Consider the following 18867-nt stretch of genomic DNA (forward strand, 5'->3'; position numbering starts at 1 on the left):
AGTCTAAATTACGAAGGTCTGGTGGTAAAGAGTTCCAAAGATGTGGGGCAGAGCGGCTGAAAGCTCGGGCACCCATGGTGGACAGTTTAAATAAGGGGACAGTGAAATGGATGGATGAAGAAGATCTTAGGGAACGTGAGGGCGTGGCGACATGGAGCAGGTCAGAGAGATAAGACGGAGAGAGGTTATTGATAGCTTTGAAAGTGAGGAGAATTATTTTAAAGTGGATACGGTGTTTGATGGGTAGCCAGTGGAGTTGCTGCAGAACAGGGGTGATGCTGGATTTAAGGGGTTCTGGTGATTATCCGGGCTGCAGAGTTCTGGAGAAGCTGAAGTTTGTGAAGTGACTTGTGAGGGAGTCCAAACAGGAGAGAGTTGCAGTAGTCCAGGCGAGAGGTGACAAGGCATGGACTAGTATGGCAGCAGTATGTGGGGTAAGGGATGGGCGAAGACGATTAATGTTTCGTAGATGAAAGTAAGCAGATCGGGTAATGTTGTTTATGTGGGCTTGAAAGGAGAGTGGGCTGTCGAGGATGACATTCACACTCACATTCACACACTAGGGCCAATTTAGTGTTGCCAATCAACCTATCCCCAGGTGCATGTCTTTGGAGGTGGGAGGAAGCCGGAGTACCCGGAGGAAATCCACACAGTCACGTGGAGAACATGCAAACTCCACACAGAAAGACCCCGAGCCTTGGGATCGAACACAGGACCCTCTTATTGTGAGGCACACACACTAACCGCTGTGTCACCTTGCTGTCCCTTTACAAAAAAAAATACAATAGAATTTACTACAGAAAACTATAAGTTTTATGAAGTCATGTAATAATAATGTGATACGATATCTTCTTCCAGTTGTTTTTTTCTGTCAAACACACCATTAACAGCTTTTCCATATTTTCAAGGATAAATGTCTGCCGTTCAGATATTATTATAACATTCTTGGCTGGTGTTTTTTTTAACTGAATATCATCCACTTCTTCTGTCTTTAACACAAACTTTTTTGTTGCAAAAATAAAGTTATGTCGATCTCTTGCTATAAGCTAACGCTAGCGAGTAAGACCGAATGTTTTAGGTAGACCTTACGGCAGGGGTACCTATTACGTCGATTGCGAGCTACCGGTCGATCGCGGAGGTTGTGTCAGTCGATCGCCAGCCAGGCATTAAAAAAATAGACCTAAAAATTTGCGATTATCAATCTTGACTATGACGTTACTTTCGTCACTTGATTGACATTCACGGCACCCGAAGGTCTTGTGAGATGACGCAGGCTGCTGCGAACTCATTAAGAAAAAATTACAGACAAGAAGGCGAGAAACACTTTTTATTTCAACAGACTCTCACGCCGTACCTGCCGTCAAAACTCTAAAGACCGATTGCACAGTTCATATCTTCACAATAAAAGCCTTGCTTCACCCTGCCTGTGCTAACAAAATAAGAGTCTCGAAAGCTGGCTTGCACAGGCTAGCAAGCTACGGAGTTTGCCGCCAATGTATTTCTTGTAAAGTGTATAAAAATGAGTATGGAAGCTGGACAAAGAAGATGCCAAAAACCAACCACTTTCATGTGGTGTTGGACAGAAAGGAGGACTTTTTTTTCTCCTCCATTTGAAAATACGGACGTTATCATCATTACTGTCTGATTCCAATCAATGCAAGTCATCAGAATCAGGTATTACACCAACTTATATTCTTGTCTTCATGAAAGAAATGAATTTATATGTGTTAATCATGCTTGTATTACCATTAAACACCTTTAACTTGTAAACAAAAATGTCTCTTTCATGAATAAATAAATATCAATTATATACATGAGTGAGGTAGATCCCCTCGACTTGGTCAATTGAAAAGTAGCTCGCGTGCAGAAAAAGTGTGGGCACCCCTGCCTTACGGGGTTCTCTGTGGCATTTGCTATGTCAATTAATGGCGGGGATGCTTGTAACTCACATTTTTGCTTGTAACTTGAAGCATAAAAATTAGCCGAGAAACAGCTCTTATCTCAAAACACTCTTAAGTTGAGGTACCACTGTGTAAGATACATTAACTTTTCTTGCAGTAGTTTGAAATGTGCATTGGTTAAAAAAATACATGAACTATATATATTCAGTTTGTGTTTTATAATACTACAGTATCTGTACAGGCAGTTCTTTTCACAGTATTACCACATTTCAAGATACAAAAAAGCTCAATGTTGCACTTGCAGCCCATGTGGCTAAATACATTCACAGTTTCTAAGAAATCACGATGAAAGGCAAACAAAAAGTGTATTATTCAATTAGACACCGTCAGAAGCAGCGCCAGCGCCACAAACATTTAAAGTGAGTCATATGATCGATTCATAGGAGTTGCTTGTGTACGAGGGATCCATGGTGTCATAGTACCGCAGGCGTGCTTTGTACTGTAGCAACTTCTCAGTTAGCGGGCTGACGGTCAAGGCTTTACCCTGCGCACTCAAGTCCATGTATCTGGGAGAGGAAGACCACACAAGTGTGAAAAGTGGGAATACACAATACTGTGCAAAAGTCTTGTACTGTTTTAATGAACAGCAATCACTTTGTAATGGTCAGACAGTAAATAGATGAACAGATACAATCAGCAAGGTTACAATATTTATACAGTATATACCAGACCTTGGCAAATTAAATAATTTATTAGATTTTTAAAATCGAAACAGTAGCTGCCATTATGATGTGCAGTGTATGTATTTCAATGGTCTGAATCTGCATATTTGCATGATATACTAGTTACTATGGTAATCTAAGTCACAGCAGCTCAGACGAGGCACCAAGCAGTGTGGGTGGGGAGCGTTTCCACAGAGTGTTTCCAGAGCGGCCAGCCTGAAATGCGGGTGTCAGCGACAGACGCTGAAGGAGATTTCTACAACAAAGTTCTAAAGCTTAGTGATTTTTTTTATTATATATATTTTTTTGAATCTGCCTCCCGGGACCCTTTTGGCCATGGAGACCAGCTGCTGGGTCTCTGCCACACCAGAGTCAGTTTGGAGAGACTGGAGGACAAACATATTAACAATACATATAAATAACGACAGAAAAACTATTTAATTCCTTTTTAATTTTTCGAATTCCGTTTTTTACCTTTTACACTCGTTTTACCACCATAGCGTGTGTGCTTTTGGTGTCAAAAATGTAATTTAATAAAATGTTCGTTAATTAACACAAAAATCCTCACATTTATTGGTGCAATACATCTTTGGACACTTTTGACCAGTATTTTAAGTCAAAGCATAATCATTTTGTTATTGTATCAACGAAAAAGTGTTTTATTGTAAGTACACTATGCTTGTGTAAGGTACGTTTTAAAACCTTTATTGTGTTAACTGCGTTAACACAGTTCTGTTATTGTGAAGGGTTGAAGTGTGCTGTTGTTTTCACCTTGACCAGTTTTGAGATGTCTCTCAAGTTGCGACTGCTGTCCTGTTTGTACATTGATCTTACATTGATGAGGTCAACACAAGCAGAGGAGATGTGTTGTAGGTGCATTGATTGTTCTTGCTAGCTTTATCTTTGTAGTTTAGTCAGTGTTTCAAGTGGTCGTTTGTATGCTTGTTTGTATTTGTTCATTTCAAATCAAATCAAATCAACTTTATTTGAATGACAATGTGCAGTTACATTAAGAAGATGGCTGCACCAGATTTAGCACCATGCTCATTTCCATCTGTAGTACTTTTATGGTGCATCTAACATTCACAAATAAATTACACGGTTGGTAGAGTGGTCATGCCAGCAACTTGAGGGTTCTAGGTTCGATCCCTGCTTCCGCCATTCTAGTCACTGCCGTTGTGTCCTTGGGCAAGACACTTTACCCACCTGCTTCCAGTGCCACCCACACTGGTTTAAATGTAACTTAGATATTGGGTTTCTCTATGTAAAAGCGCTTCGAGTCACTAGAGAAAAGCGCTATATAAATATAATTCACTTCACAGGATTGAACATACACAACAATATTGAAATTACATAATGATAAACAATTTAAAATACAAGTACAATACATAGAGCAGTGGTTCTTAACCTGGGTTCGATCGAACCCTAGGGGTTCGGTGAGTCGGCCTCAGGGGTTCGACGGAGCCTCCGCCGTGGAGGTCAAGACATACCCGACTCATTGCATAAATAAAAACTTTATGGATACGGCAACAGCAGAAGTCAGACTGATTTGCATGTGTGTAATTTGTTGTGAGTTCATGCACTGTGTTGGTTTTGTTCTTTGAACAAGGTGATGTTGATGCACGGTTCATTTTGTGCACTAGTAAAAAAAAAACATAACTTTGTCTTGAATTTGAAAAAAAAACATTTTATTATTCACTAAAGAAGGGTTCGGTGAATGCGTATATGAAACTGGTGGGGTTCGGTATCTCCAACAAGGTTAAGAACCACTGACATAGAGGGTATGTGAGTTACAAATCAGTGGGCGGTTAAGTTACAGTATTTTAGCAGCTTCATTTGAAGTGCAGAAGTATATAAAGTGCAGCAGTTTTTATCAAAGTCGACATGAAGTGCAGTAGCCATCAGATGCTACCCATAAGGGTATCATTCAATAGCCATATACCCCATTGGTACTGCATACGTAAAAAAGTTTGCGTCTCAACATTGGTTTGTTCAGGAAGGGGATACATGAGTGTTTCGGACATGAACGAGTGGTCCCAGACACTTCATTTCCCCGAACAAATGTTCTTTTTCCTCACAATGACAGCATTTCACTCACATTTTTACCAATTTCCGTGATATTCTGTGTTCAACAACAGATTCCATTTTATTGGCCAATTCTGGGATTCCGTTCTCCCCTGTCACGTGAACGTGGAAATCATATGCCTTACTTTTTTGTTTAGTTTAGTGATTATTGATTAGACAAATAAAAAGTAGCAACCATGCTGAGATCCCAAACTCTTAGAAGACGTGCTCTTTTTTTAACGAGTTCGCTCAAATCACCAAAAATGATTCCCGAGCGCGGCACCGCTGCTGCCCACTGCTCCCCTCACTTCCCAGGGGATGATAAAGGGGATGGGTCAAATGCAGAGGACAAATTTCACCACACCTTGTGTGTGTGTGAAAATCATTGGTACTTTAACTTTAACTTTTTACTCATCTGTTTCACGATCACAAACTTCGGAATTTGCATTCATGTTATGATCGTGTTAAGCCATCATCGAAATCAAAAAACACAATTCAGTTAATTGACCAGCCCTGTGATATACTCCAGCTGCTAAAGTGTTTACACTACCTTCCAAATATCTGCAGAGTATTTTTCAAGTGCTGCTACTTGCCTACAAATAACAATAAACGGTTCAGAGCCAGAGAGAGAGTACATTTAAATGTATACCTTTTCAGGCCATAAAGATTAATGTTTTTATTTCTGGTACTTGTGCAGACCATATTGAGTAATAAATACGTGTTAATGAATAGTACCGTACCTGTGCGATATACTCCAGTACACAAAAGTATTTAGTGACATCAGCGTGGCCATCAGGAAGAAAAATCTCTCCAGGTTCCCATCATGCAGCACATTTGGGTAGAAGTTACCTACCACAAAGCATCATGCTGTAATGAATAATGCACTTTAAATTATATGTGAACATATTGCCTCTCTGGCATTCTTATCCTTACCTCCAGACATGAGGTAGACCAGCTGAATGCAGAGGGCTCCGAGGAAGCAGCCTCCCCCATAGGACAATGTGAGGAAGTGCAAGGAGATTCCTCGGATGTGGCCCGGAGTCAGTTGGAAAGATATGAGGCAACCTGGCATGGCGCGAAAGCCACAGCAGATATATCCATTACATCATATTATAAGTCAAAATATGTCATTGTGTAAAAATAAATGGAACTGGATTTACAAAATAAGGTTTGCACCCAAAATTATTCCACCCTACTAGTAAATTATTGCAAAGTTTATTAACTACTGAAGTATTTTGCATTCACTAACAATTAGAATACCGGGGAGTTCAATTTTCAAAACAAAAACATTTTTTTTAATCTTTGTAAAATAAAATAAAAATTGTTTTACAATGGGGATTTAAGATTTTGAGTAATTGTGTCCACATAAAATATAAATTCATGCTCCTATAACAATATCCAATCAGTATTGTTAAAACATTCAACAATTATTGTCCTATGCCTCAAGTTTATATTCTTCTCTTTGACTGAGCAAAACCTTTACTACAGTATTACTGCCTTTAGAGATTAAATCTAGTAGCTGGCCTCATTTAGTTTATTTAATTTAAAATACAAACAATATTATGAAAACTAATCTCCGCCAAGATAATTTTTAAACAAAATAGCAGTATTCAAAAAAGGAGAGTCATCTAGAAAAATGTGTCCGAAAAGGAGCAATAAGACGCAATTACTTATTGTGTCCTGCTCCATCGGCCAGATTCAGTTTTTCCGAAACCCAAACATGTTTGCAAAATTCTTTATACATACTTGATTCTTGGGATGTCAAATCATTAAATGATTGAATCTTGATTAATCGCATCTTGTCCATAATTATCTCACAATTAATTGCTATACTCGCAAATAGAAATATTTTTAATCTTTGATAAATGTACCTTCATAAAATGTACACCTAACATGGGACTGGTACATTTTTTTGATTCATACAGAGGTTTGTTTATTAAACGTTATGCTTTTGCTAACAGCTCAACACAAAATGTACCACCTGGGGTCTAATCCAGTCCTTTCTCTTTGTCTTATATATATATATATATATATATATATATATATATATATATATATATATATATATATATATATAAAATAATTTGTGTGTCTATGTATATATATATATATATATACATATATATATATATATAATTTGTGTGTGTGTGTTTGGGGGCTTGCCAATTTGACAAGGGGCGTGGTAACCAGGAAACATTGTGTAGAGAAGAACAAAATACCTACGAGTTTAGTCGTATTTTCCTCTAGTGTGAGACAGAAAAGCAAGCCCAAGAAAACAACCACATGTTCAAAAACAACCCCAAATAACAGCAACTGGTGAACTTTGCAAGCGACTTATAAAAAAAACTTTTACTATGCTGGACAACTAGGAACTGTGGTGATAACTGATAACTGACACTGACAGTGGATGGAAATCATTTTAGTGTTATGGAGAGAGTGACCTGCTAGGGCAGAACTGGGCAAAATACGGGCCACATGCAGACCATTAAGATTTTCAATCCGGCCCCCCGGATGTCCTACATAATTTTTTTTAGACCTTTAACATCAAAACTGTCGCCGCCAATATGATGTGCAGTGCTGTTTTTAAATTACCGTAAGTCTTGAACTATAGAAAGTATTTCAATGGTTGAAATCTGCGCCTTTGGGTGTTATACGAGTTATTACAGCAGCTCAGACGAGGAACAAACCAGAGTGGGCGGGGTTTGTTTTCAGAGCAGCCAGCCCAAAACGCATGTGTCAGAAACAGATGCAGAAGCAGATTTTTACAACAAATGTCTGCATAAAAGTGATAATATATCATATTTGTCACACCGCGGTGAGGGATGTCTTGTCTTGGGTTTTTCTGTCTTGTGATTTGCATGTTTTAGTTTGAAAAGTAACTTCCCTCTTGTTTCAGGTCACTTGCCCTTCCTTTTGTGTCATCAGTCTGACGTCATCCCTGTTCCCTGATTGTTTCCACCTGTTCCCTATTACCCTCATGTGTCTTATAAGCCCACTCCTCCCTTTGTACTGTGCCAGATTGTCTCGTTTATTCGTGCTCTCTAGCATCCATGTCCATGTCCTTGCCTTGCCTTACCTTGCCTCATCTCGTGCTTATGTTCCTTGATCCTGAATCCCTTCGTTGCAATTTTGAGTTTTCCTTTCTTCCTCCTCAGCAGAGTGATTTTTTGTTATTTAGTTTATTCAGCCGAAGTGGTGAGTTATCAGTTATTTTTCATTCTTTCCTCTAATTTTTGAGTGACAATTTTTGTTAAACTTTATTAGATTAGATAGTGTAGAATTTTTCATAGCTGTTGTTTCTTCCTCCTGTCGGAGCGTTTTTTGTTAATACATTTTATAGCATATACGGCGCCAATTATAGTTCGTCTTGGCTTTTGTGTTTTCCTCTGTTCGGAGTGATTTTCGGTTGTTCCTATTTTTTGGAACCTTTTTCGCTGATTAGTTTTTTGGTTAATATAGATATTGTAATTCCTTGACTTTGGAGGGGAAATGAAGCTGTCAAAATAAAAGCCTGTCAAAGTTCCCTACTCTGCATCTGAGTCCTATCCTTTTTACCAAGCCTGCCATTATTGTAGGTGTTTATTACACTTTGCATTCATATTTTGCTGTTTGTTACATTTTTGTTGTGTTTTGTTTGATTGTAAAAGATATACAACTATCGAGGAGCTGGTCTGAGAAGTGAAAGAGGAGCGATGTTCATATGTTAATATTCAGTGTTTTATTGTTCATAGTTAACAATGTAATCCTACTTTCTTTATTTTAATGTGCATTTTGGGTGACCCATTCAGTAAAAAACTGTAAAATTCCATTCCGTTTTCTTTAGGTGGTCTGTCATAACGTTTTTAGAACTCTATCGGACATTGTGACTTTTGGTTCCTGAAAAAAAGAGACCCAAACATGCATACTGTACAGCAGGTTTTTACAGCTAAATGTGTACGTATAATTTATACACACGTACACATTGGTCCCCGAGACACATTTTTTCTCTCAATGTGGCCCCCGAGTCAAAATATTTGCCTAACTATGTGCTAGGGCTTTGAAGCTAAACTTGCCATTAAATTTATCTTTTTCCTTGTCCACTTTTACTTACTCGCTATGTGATCCTGTGACTCAACAACAGCTGAAACACTGCTGGTGGTGTAGATAATATGTATTGGATACGCCTTGTTGTAAATTTTCACTTTTATTACATACTTTCTGCGTATGTCTGCAAGATGTTTGTGTATAGAGGGGTTTCCCAGATTGCAAATGTAATCACGCCCCGCCCTCTCCAAAAGTATCATAATTTATCTTTCGAAAATGTACACCATTTGGTACTGGTCCATCTAGACAGAACAGCCCAGTGTAAAATGTTGCAAAGACAAATAAGAACGTAAATATTTTATAGATGTCAGAGCTGATGAAAGAGCATTTGACGAGAAGGAATAACGCGCCACTCTCCAGGCAGTAACAGATGGCTGATAGCATTACTTAATGTCCAAATAAGTACATCTGTCAATCTGTGACATCACAGTGTGCGCACTGTTAAAAAAAAACATTGGAAAACACAGCGTTCAGAGGCGTCCAAATCTGCGTGCAAGTTCACGCCCGAATGAACCTTTTGATTTGTTGAACCTTATGATTTGATGCTATGGCATTGTTTAACACAAGTGTCTACTAAACAAAAGTATTTAACATTGTACCGTATTTTCCGGCGCACTTAAAATTATTTTTTTCCCCTCAAAACTCGACAGTGCGCCTTATAACCCGGAGCGCCTAATGTACGGAATAATTCTGTTTTTTCTTGCCGAACTCAATGCTATTTTATTTGGTACTTTGCGAAATGTTAATTGTGACCAGTAGATGACAGTCAAACATAAGAGATACGTGTAGACTGCACTATGATGGCAGTCACGCAAGAGATGTGTGTAGACTGCAATATGACTCAAGTAAACAACACCAACATTTTATATGTTCCATTGAAAATATAGAACATTACACACGGCGCTCAAAAATATATCAAAATGTTTTAGTACGACTTTGGTAAGCTATGGAGCCGCACCGCTTGATGGATTGTATTGTGCTTCAACATAAGAGTATTATTATGGTATGTGTATAAGGTAAGACATATTATCTGCCGTTTTGTTTCGCAATATTATGCAAAAGTAACTTTTCTTTCCTTCTGGTACCTGCTGATCTGTATTTGGGATCTGCATAAGTCCTAAAGAATTGCGTGCATCCACCTTTGTAGTCCGTGCCGACTCCGTAGTCGATTAGCTTCTTCTTTTTCTCTATTTTCTTGTTATGGGACATTCATCCTCCGCTGTTGCCAGTGGTGATATAAAGTAGTGTAAAGTTCTTACTTATATCTGTCAGTAAACTCGCCATAAAATCGCTAAAACATACCGGTGTAGTGAGTTTACATTATTCAAGGAACTTTTGTTATTAGAGAGTTCTGGTCAGACGTTTTTTCACGGGACACATTTCCAGCATTGTTGTTGTTTCCAGATGAGGAGATGCTGCTCCGTTATTGATTTAAGTAAAGTCTCAATGTCATTAAAACAGTTAACTCCATCTTTTGACACTCCTTCCACCCCCCTCCTTGCACGCTACGCCGCTACAACAAAGATGACAGGGAGAAGACGCTGCCTAAGGTGAGCCAAGTAAATAAGACCGCCCACAAAACGGCGCATCCGGAGGCGACTGTCAGAAAGCGGCTTGAAGATGATCTGTAAAACATAATCTATGCAACATTTTGACCAAAGAACCACCATTACATGTTATGTAGACCACAAGGAAGTGTTTTCAATTTAGAAAAAAAAAAAAAAAAAAGACTCCTTTAATGCACCCTATATGAAAAAAGATCGAAAATAGAGCATTCATCGGCAGTGCGCCTTATGATCCGGCAAATACGGTAATAGCATTTAGAAATGATATAAGTGGAAAAGAATCATAGGTCCCCTTTAAGTTATTTCGGTTTATATGTTTCCTATAGGAAATCTTGTTTTAAACTGGACACCAAGTAGAGTCCTTACTCAACCTTATAGGGTTTTACTGTATTTAGTTTGGTCTATATGTTCTCTCTGACTGATCGGTGATTAGTCCAGCCTCTCACACATAGTCACCCCGGATGGGCTCTAGCTCATCAGTGACACTAAACACCAGTTAGAAAAATCAATTGGAAAAAAAACAATAACAGACTGGCCATGAAAGACTGATCTTAACGACACGATGCATGAGGTTCATCTGATTTTCACTCACATGCTGGAGTGACCAGGGCCTCAGCCAGCCCAAGTAAGATGTACTGCGCAGCCAGCTGGAAACACGGCATGGACGATACTTGCAGAACCTTCCCAGAGAGGGTTTGCTCCACCAGGGGGTAAGCCTTCCTGTGCATCTCAGACAAGCCTGCTACCAGGACAGACAGAGCTGCACACGCATGTCCAAGAGCTGTAAAGGGAGGATAGATAGGGTGGGGTAATGAGATAGGGGGCTGCAGATTGGGCTTTGCAAGACAGTAATTTCCAGAGAGAAGAGGGAGGGCCACAAAAGTAGAACAAAGAGACATATTTAGATGAATGTTGGAGCAATATGTTGCATCACTGGGGATGGAAATACTCACTAATTATTCTTGTAGGTGCAAGTGGAGTTTTTGCCAAGGAGAGAGAGAAGGTCGTAACGCACTCGATCAGTGGGGCCAACACCAGCAAAGGTAAAATGCTGATCACATTCATGGTCCCGATCGGCAACAGGACGTCGTTATGGTGAAGGTTTGAGTTCATGGCCTGAATGTAGTACCCTGATGGGATCTGTATAGGGAATCATGGCGAGTGTAATAAAAATACTCATTATAACATTCTCAATGACTTGCCTGAGTGATACAGGCTCTGTAGAACAACTGAAGTCCATAAAGAGGGAAGAGCTTGGCCAGGACTTTGACGTTCTCTACATGAGTCTCGCTGTATCGGCCGCCATTGTTCTCCTTGGCCCGGTCCAGCCATGATGGCACTTCTCCACTAAGGTGACGATAGTGAAGGCAGCACATCTTGAGAGAGTTTAAGAAAACCCCAAGGGTGGTCAACAGGGATCCGCCTTTGACAAAAACAAGAATACACTGGGACTCATCATCAATAATTATTACGATCACACATCTTCCAGAAAGTGTTTTATTGTATACCTTCATTTACCAACAACTTGGAGCACAGGTGTCAAACTCAAGGCCCTGGGGGTGGGGAGGGGTTTGGGGCTCGGTAGGTGTTATTGGGGGCTATGTATGAAAAACAATAACCTATTTCCTATTAACTTTATGACAGACTTATGCTGTCTTTAAATTGAAGTATTTATTTTTTGGCAACATCTAGTGGCTACAATAGTTCATTACATTAAGCTCATGACTGTACATTGAATGATGCCAACATGTTTGTTACTGGATACTTTCTTTTGTTTCTTTTTTTTTTAAATATTTGTTTATTGGATTTGTTTTTACATATACAGTCCATAAATGCTATTAAACACATGTCAAATGTTTTTTTTTCTTTTACTGGATATTTTTTTTAAATGCTTCTGCCACAGAGACTTTGTATTTGTAAGTAATACGCAACTATAAATATTTGATACCTATTTGTCGTGTTTTACACTGCAATATTATATTATGTTACGGGTCAAATTGACCTGTTCAAAGTTTGAAGATCTATGAAAAATATTTTAAGGAATTGTTTCAGTTTGAAACTTATTCTGCTTGCCTTAATTAGTTTAATCAACGTATAATATGAAAATGGTTCCTCTTACATATTTGCAATTACCCCCTGCATATTTATATCACATAGTTACTGTACGGGTCAATTTGGCCCAGCAGTCAAACTGGAGGTAAAATGTCAGAAACGTCAGACTCTGTCTTTCTTTGCAACTGCTAGACATATTTTACCCCAATCACACACACACACACACACACACACACACACACACACACACACACACACACACACACACACACACACACACACACAGGTACATTTCTTTGGAGATGGGAGAAAGCTGGAGTACCTATGCAGTCAAAGGGTGAACATGCAAACTCAACACAGAAAGACCCCGAGCTCGAGAATCAAACCTAGTACCTTCTCGCTGTGAGGCATGAGCACGAACCAATGGTCACCATGCTGCCCGGATCGGGACACGCTTAACCTAAATATTTGCTTGTCACCTATGATTTCAAAGCAAGTTATCCATCAATAAACAATATAACAGATATTTGTCATGTCTGTGATCTGGTTTTATTTAAGTCATGTTCTGTTTGGTTTTTGGACACTTAGTTCCTGCTTTTTCACTCTCTTGTTTTGTCACCATAGCAACCATTATTTTCACCTGTTTCACACTTTGAGTCACGCACCTGTTTTCACTAATCATGTCACTATTATTTAAACCGATAGTTGCCAGGAAGTCAGCCTGGCGACATTACCTCTGCTCACTTCATGCCATGCTACTTCTGATACTCATGCCTGTTCATAGTTATACTTCTTGCCATGCCACGTAAGTTTTGTTTTTTCATGTCACAGTTAACGAGTTTTGCTTCATGTTCATAGTTTCTGCCTTTGTGCAAGTTTTTGTTTCATTAGCCAAGTTTTTGTACTTCTGCCTTGCGCGCGCTTATTGTTCCTTTTTGATAGTAATAATAAAATATGTCCTTACCTTCACGCCTTGCCCGCTCCAACTTTCCTTTGCATTCCGGGAAAACAAAACACCCCAAAGTCCGTGTATTGACAATATTAGGCAATTGTACATTTACATTTATAAACAGTATACTCATTATTACAAGCGGCCCACCAAGGGCAGCCATAACTGTGACGTGGCCCTCAATGAAAGCGGGTTTGACACCCCTGACCTGAAAGGTTTGATGAAAATAGGGAAAAGAGTGGTCTACCTTTCTTGGGTTTGTAGGTGAGTTTGTTGCGCATCATGTGGATGGCGATGAGTGCCAACAGTGCAGAGGTGAAGGGGATTAGGAAGGCCAGATTTTTGGCCACAGATTGCTGGATGTAAGCAATACCCAGAAACACAACTGTGGAATTCAGGTTAACCAACCAGTAGAACCTAAACATAATGAAAACAAATGTAACACAAGTCATTAGTTAGTACTGCAACTTGTTTCTATGTCAACAGCGAGCCTCAATTACTCTATGAAGCACCAAAAAAAATGTCTCAATTTTAAATAGACTACAAACATTTGTGGTGATTATATAAGAGATATGTTGCCCACCAGTTGAAGAAGCCCAGTAGCTGGTATTGATTGTAGCTTTGCAGGCTGTATGCTCCCATTGGACAAAGAATAGCACGGATACCGCCAATGCCCAACGCAGCAGCCAGGAGGCCGGTGTAGAACAGGGCCTGCTGCTCATGAGGTTCCAATTTATGGCACAAGTGATGCGTGTCAATGTAGAAATCTTCAAAAGGAAATGCCACGACAGGGAGCATGGCCGTACCTATAGATAATACATTTGTGCATACTATAAGTATGAAACTTCAGAAATATACATGTCGATAATTTGGGAGGTCATGATGTCATGCGTCTTTCAAACATTAAAAGAATACTATCCAAAGTTGCAGAGCTATTTTTTTGTTGGCCCAAGAAATATTTATTAACAAAAAACAAACAAACAAAAATATTCTGCATTGTCATTGTAGGGCCACAATGGAAAGAGAACGACTAAAAAGTTATAAGCTTATAAAAATGTATCAAAAAAGATTTGTTATCTTATATTTGTTGTCAAGTCGCTTAAAAAAAATTGGAGATAGACCAACAGGAATGATCATGTTTACACTTTTATTCCTTCAGGTAAATAATTGCAGCTAAACAGTACTGGATAAAAATACTTTTTGCAATGAATGCCATGTTTACAAGACATTTTGCACTAAACGTCTGTCAATTGATTTTTCACTGTGGTTGTATACTTTGTAGAATAAAGTAAACCCACTCATTTCCAGTAGTTCATGTTTATATGGTCCCAATTTAATTTACAATATGTTTTAAAAATGGGTTAAAATCAAATTGTGGTCTTAATAAGAAATTCAGACGTGTAATTTCCCTTGTGGATCAATAAAGTTTGTCTAAGTCTAAGTACAACGGATCATAAGCAATAACAACTCATAACTAATTGAAATAATAATTGCTGACTAGTTGACTATTAAAAAAATCATTAGTTGCAGTCCTATTGCTATGTAAAAAAATCTATGTTGACCTAGATATGGATTTTTGCAATTAATTATATGACTATTGAAAAAATGATAACAGTAACCAGGAATTGTTTTTTAAATGAAATTATGGATCAGAAAACTTTAAAAAAAATCTAGTAATATTTGACTTTGTCAAAAAAATAAAGTACACTTTTAAAACATTTTATATCACAAAAAAGTATTGATATGTATTTAGAATCTGAATAAACAGGAAATTTTATAGTTTTAAATAAAAAAAATTAAAAAATGGTGGTTTCTTGTGTGTACAGTACTGTTTGTGGTCAATTATATTTAACAGCTATATTAAGCGACGATGATTTTCATTAGCACAAGTGTGAAGAATATCAAACTGTTCCCTGCCACTCTTGCATTCAACATTTAGCAAGTTGTGGTTGTAGGGTAAAACAGTGTAATTGATCAACAAACAAAATAAGTTTCTTACCAAAGAAATGGAGGAAAGCACACAGGTAAAGCACTTTGGTTCTTCCTAGACAGGTTTCAGCAAACCAGCCTACCAGCACAGGAGTGAGGGTGCTGGCTCCTATAAAGCACAGGTTGACTGTTGCAGCCAAGTAGTTGTCGTAGCCGAGCTTAACGGTGCAGAAGAGAATCATGTTGCACACAATGCCGAAGAATGTGAATCTTTCGAATAGCTCCACAAGCAGAACACAAATGATAACTTGGAGCTTCTTGCGACTCCTAGGTGATGCTGAATGAGGTGTCTTGGAGAGCCTGCGGAGGTGGCCTTTTCCCTCGGGCGGTTTCTGAACTTGTCCTGCTACCATTCTGCCTGCGAGCTGGCGACTGCTGAGCCTCATGTTGGTGATAGGGCTAAACCGCAGACCCTTAGAGGGGTGCAGCTGAGGCCAGGGCAGGGCTACAACACAACAACACATCAGACGACATTCTGCACGTGCTGGTGGCTGAGTATCCTCACATTTTATTGCCTTTCTAAGGAAGTGTGATTGCATCACAATCAACTGACACATCATGGAAAAGCGTTCTCACGGAATACCGCAGAGCTTTGTGAAAACAGTCCAAACTCATTTTGACACGCACGCTGTATTTAGGCAGATGATGTGAAGTGACGCCATGCAGGCCGCAGCTGCTGGATAACAACAGATTTGCATTAATCAGCAAAAGGTAAAGGTTAAACTCGGTAGAATTTATTGCAAAGATTATCGTAGAAGGTTTATCGTTTATCTATCTGGAAACTCACTCAGCATAATCAGCTCTATATTGACATTCAAGAGTACACACATTTTGATAGTGTAGCTGTGGCAGAGGCAATAAAAACCCTGCTTTTACTGAGAAGGGTTTCTATTAATATTGATTCCATATTTTGATCATTTTGAGCAATGGTGTGAATGATTGTTTGTCGAAGTAGGACCTGTGATTGACTGACAAGCTGTTCAGCAGGGTTTAGACTGCCTTTACCCCCCAAGTCTATTAGTTTATTAAGATCCTGGTTCTATTCTTCCTGAGGTCCAACGTCATATTAATATCCATCCATCCATCCATTTTCTACCGCTTGTCCCTTATGGAGTCGCAGGGGGTGCTATATTTTTTGTCTTTTAAAAAAAAATGTTAATCTATTTTGAATCAATACAGTACACACATTTTGATTGACACTGCCAGTGTAGCTGTGGCAGAGGCAAAACATTGAGGAAGGGTTCTATTAATATAATTTCATAATATTATTTTGATGATTTATACAGCTCAGCAATGATGTGAATGGTAGCAGGGGCCGGGAACCTTTCTGGCTGAGAGAGCCATGAAAGGCAAATATTTTAAAATGTATTTCCGTCAGAGCCATATAATATTTTTTTAACACTGAATACAACTAAATGCTTGCATTTTTAATTAAGACCAACATTTTAGAGTATAATAAGTCTCTTATTCTTTTTAATAACATTGTTATTCTGAAGCTAACCAATAATAAATAAAATACTTCTTACCATTAATGCGACTTCTTGATTAGGTGCGGTAGAAAATGGATGGATGGATTAAAATGCATGAGAATGTTTTATATTTTGAACGTTATTTTTAACACCGTGTTTACCAGCGGAATTATTCATTACTTATTGTGTTAAGCAATGTCAGCTAAGATTTATCTGGGAGCCAGATGCAGTCATCAAAAGAGCCACATCTGGCTCGAGAGCCATAGGTTACCTACCCCTGCTGTAGAGCAACAGCTATTATTTTGGGATCCAACTAATAGGTCATATTAGTACATAGATATACATTTGTATTCATAATTTTTATTTTCAATGTATGGTGGTAATTTGTTTTACATCTTTAGTTGGTGATTTTTATTATCGCAAAACCGTGATTGATTACCACACATAATTTAAAAATAAAGACAACTTCAGATTGTTTTCTTTGTTTAAAAATAGAACAAGCACATTCTGAAATTGTACAAATCAGGGGTGTCCGAGGGCCGGATCAAGCCCGCAAGCAGGTTTTATCCGACCCGCGGTATGAGATTGCTAAGTATAAAAAGTAATCTGAATTTTTTTAATGAAAGAAACAGCTGTTTTAAATGTGTCCACTGGATGTCGCAATCAGTCGAGGAAAATGATGAAACTACATATATAACATGATGTAATTTGATTTTGATATATATTTTTTTCTTTATTGAAAATTAACACCACTGATGAACATTATCACATAATTTATTCAGAAATATAAATAACGACAAATAAAGTGTATGTACTACTAACCGCAACAGGTAATTGTAAAAAAACCAACAAAAAAACAGCAACATTATGATTTGTACAATTTCAGAATGTGTTTGTTATATTTTTTAAACAAAGAAAACAATCTGAAGTTGTCTTTATTTTTAAGTTATCGTGCCGTGATTTTACCAGTCTGGCCCACTTGGGAGTACATTTTTCTCCATGTGGCCCCTGATCTAAAATGAGTTTGACACCCCTGGTACAAGTCATAATGTTGTTGTTGTTGTTGTTTTAATTGTTGCAGTTAATAGTATATATACTTTATTTGTCGTTATTTTTTTAATTTTCTGAATAAATTATGTGATAATGTTCATCAGTCAACTCATTGGTGTTAATTTTCAATCCATCAAGATAAAAAAATAATATCAAAATCAAAATTCAGTATGTTATTTATGTAGTTTGATCATTTTCCTCGACTGATGTACTAACATCATGTGGTTTATTTTGTACATATGTCGCTTCATCTACAACAGTGGTTCTCAAATGGGGGTACGCGTACCCCTGGGGGTACTTGAAGGTATGCCAAGGGGTACATGAGATTTTTTTTTAAATATTCTAAAAATAGCAACAATTCAAAAATTCTTTATAAATATATTTATTGAATTATACTTCAACAAAATATGGATGTAAGTTCATAAACTGAACATCAAATCAAGTAGGCTATTCCATTATTTACCATAAACCCAGAGTTTCCCCCATGCCATGATGGTTTGACCCTCACTAAAATGTCTGTCAAAAAGAACTGTGAAAAGAAATGCAACAATGCAATATTCAGAGTTGACAACTAGATTTTTTGTGGACATGTTCCATAAATATTGATGTTAAAATTTCTTTTTTTGTGAAGAAATGTTTAGAATTAAGTTCATGAATCCAGATGGATCTCTATTACAATCCCCAAAGAGGGCACTTTAAGTTGATGATTACTTCTATGTGTAAAAATCTTTATTTATAATTGAATCACTTGTTTATTTTTCACCACTTTGTTAGTTATTTTATATATTTTTTTCCAAATAGTTCAAGAAAGACCACTACAAATGAGCAATATTTTGCACTGTTATAAAATTTAATAAATCAGAAACTGATGACATAGTGCTGTATTTTACTTCTTTATCTTTTTTTTCAACCAAAAATGCTTTGCTCTGATTAGGGAGTACTTGAATTAAAAAAATGTTCACAGGGGGTACATCACTGAAAAAAGGTTGAGAACCACTGATCTACAAAGTTATTGCGACATCC

At 37.9% G+C, this 18867-nt stretch overlaps 1 protein-coding gene across 1 annotated transcript; it reads right to left on the reverse strand.

Moving 5' to 3' along the window:
• Positions 1-2325: 2325 nt before the first annotated feature.
• Positions 2326-15711, reverse strand: slc15a5 (solute carrier family 15 member 5). Its single transcript, XM_072914018.1, is given in 9 exon segments — positions 2326-2467; positions 5428-5554; positions 5621-5752; positions 10928-11116; positions 11289-11475; positions 11538-11758; positions 13584-13753; positions 13920-14142; positions 15336-15711. Coding segments are annotated over 9 exon segments (1767 nt in total).
• Between the last annotated feature and the right edge of the window lie 3156 nt (positions 15712-18867).

The sequence above is a fragment of the Nerophis lumbriciformis genome, linkage group LG10, assembly GCF_033978685.3.
Source record: "Nerophis lumbriciformis linkage group LG10, RoL_Nlum_v2.1, whole genome shotgun sequence".
NCBI classification, from domain to species: Eukaryota; Metazoa; Chordata; class Actinopteri; order Syngnathiformes; family Syngnathidae; genus Nerophis; species Nerophis lumbriciformis.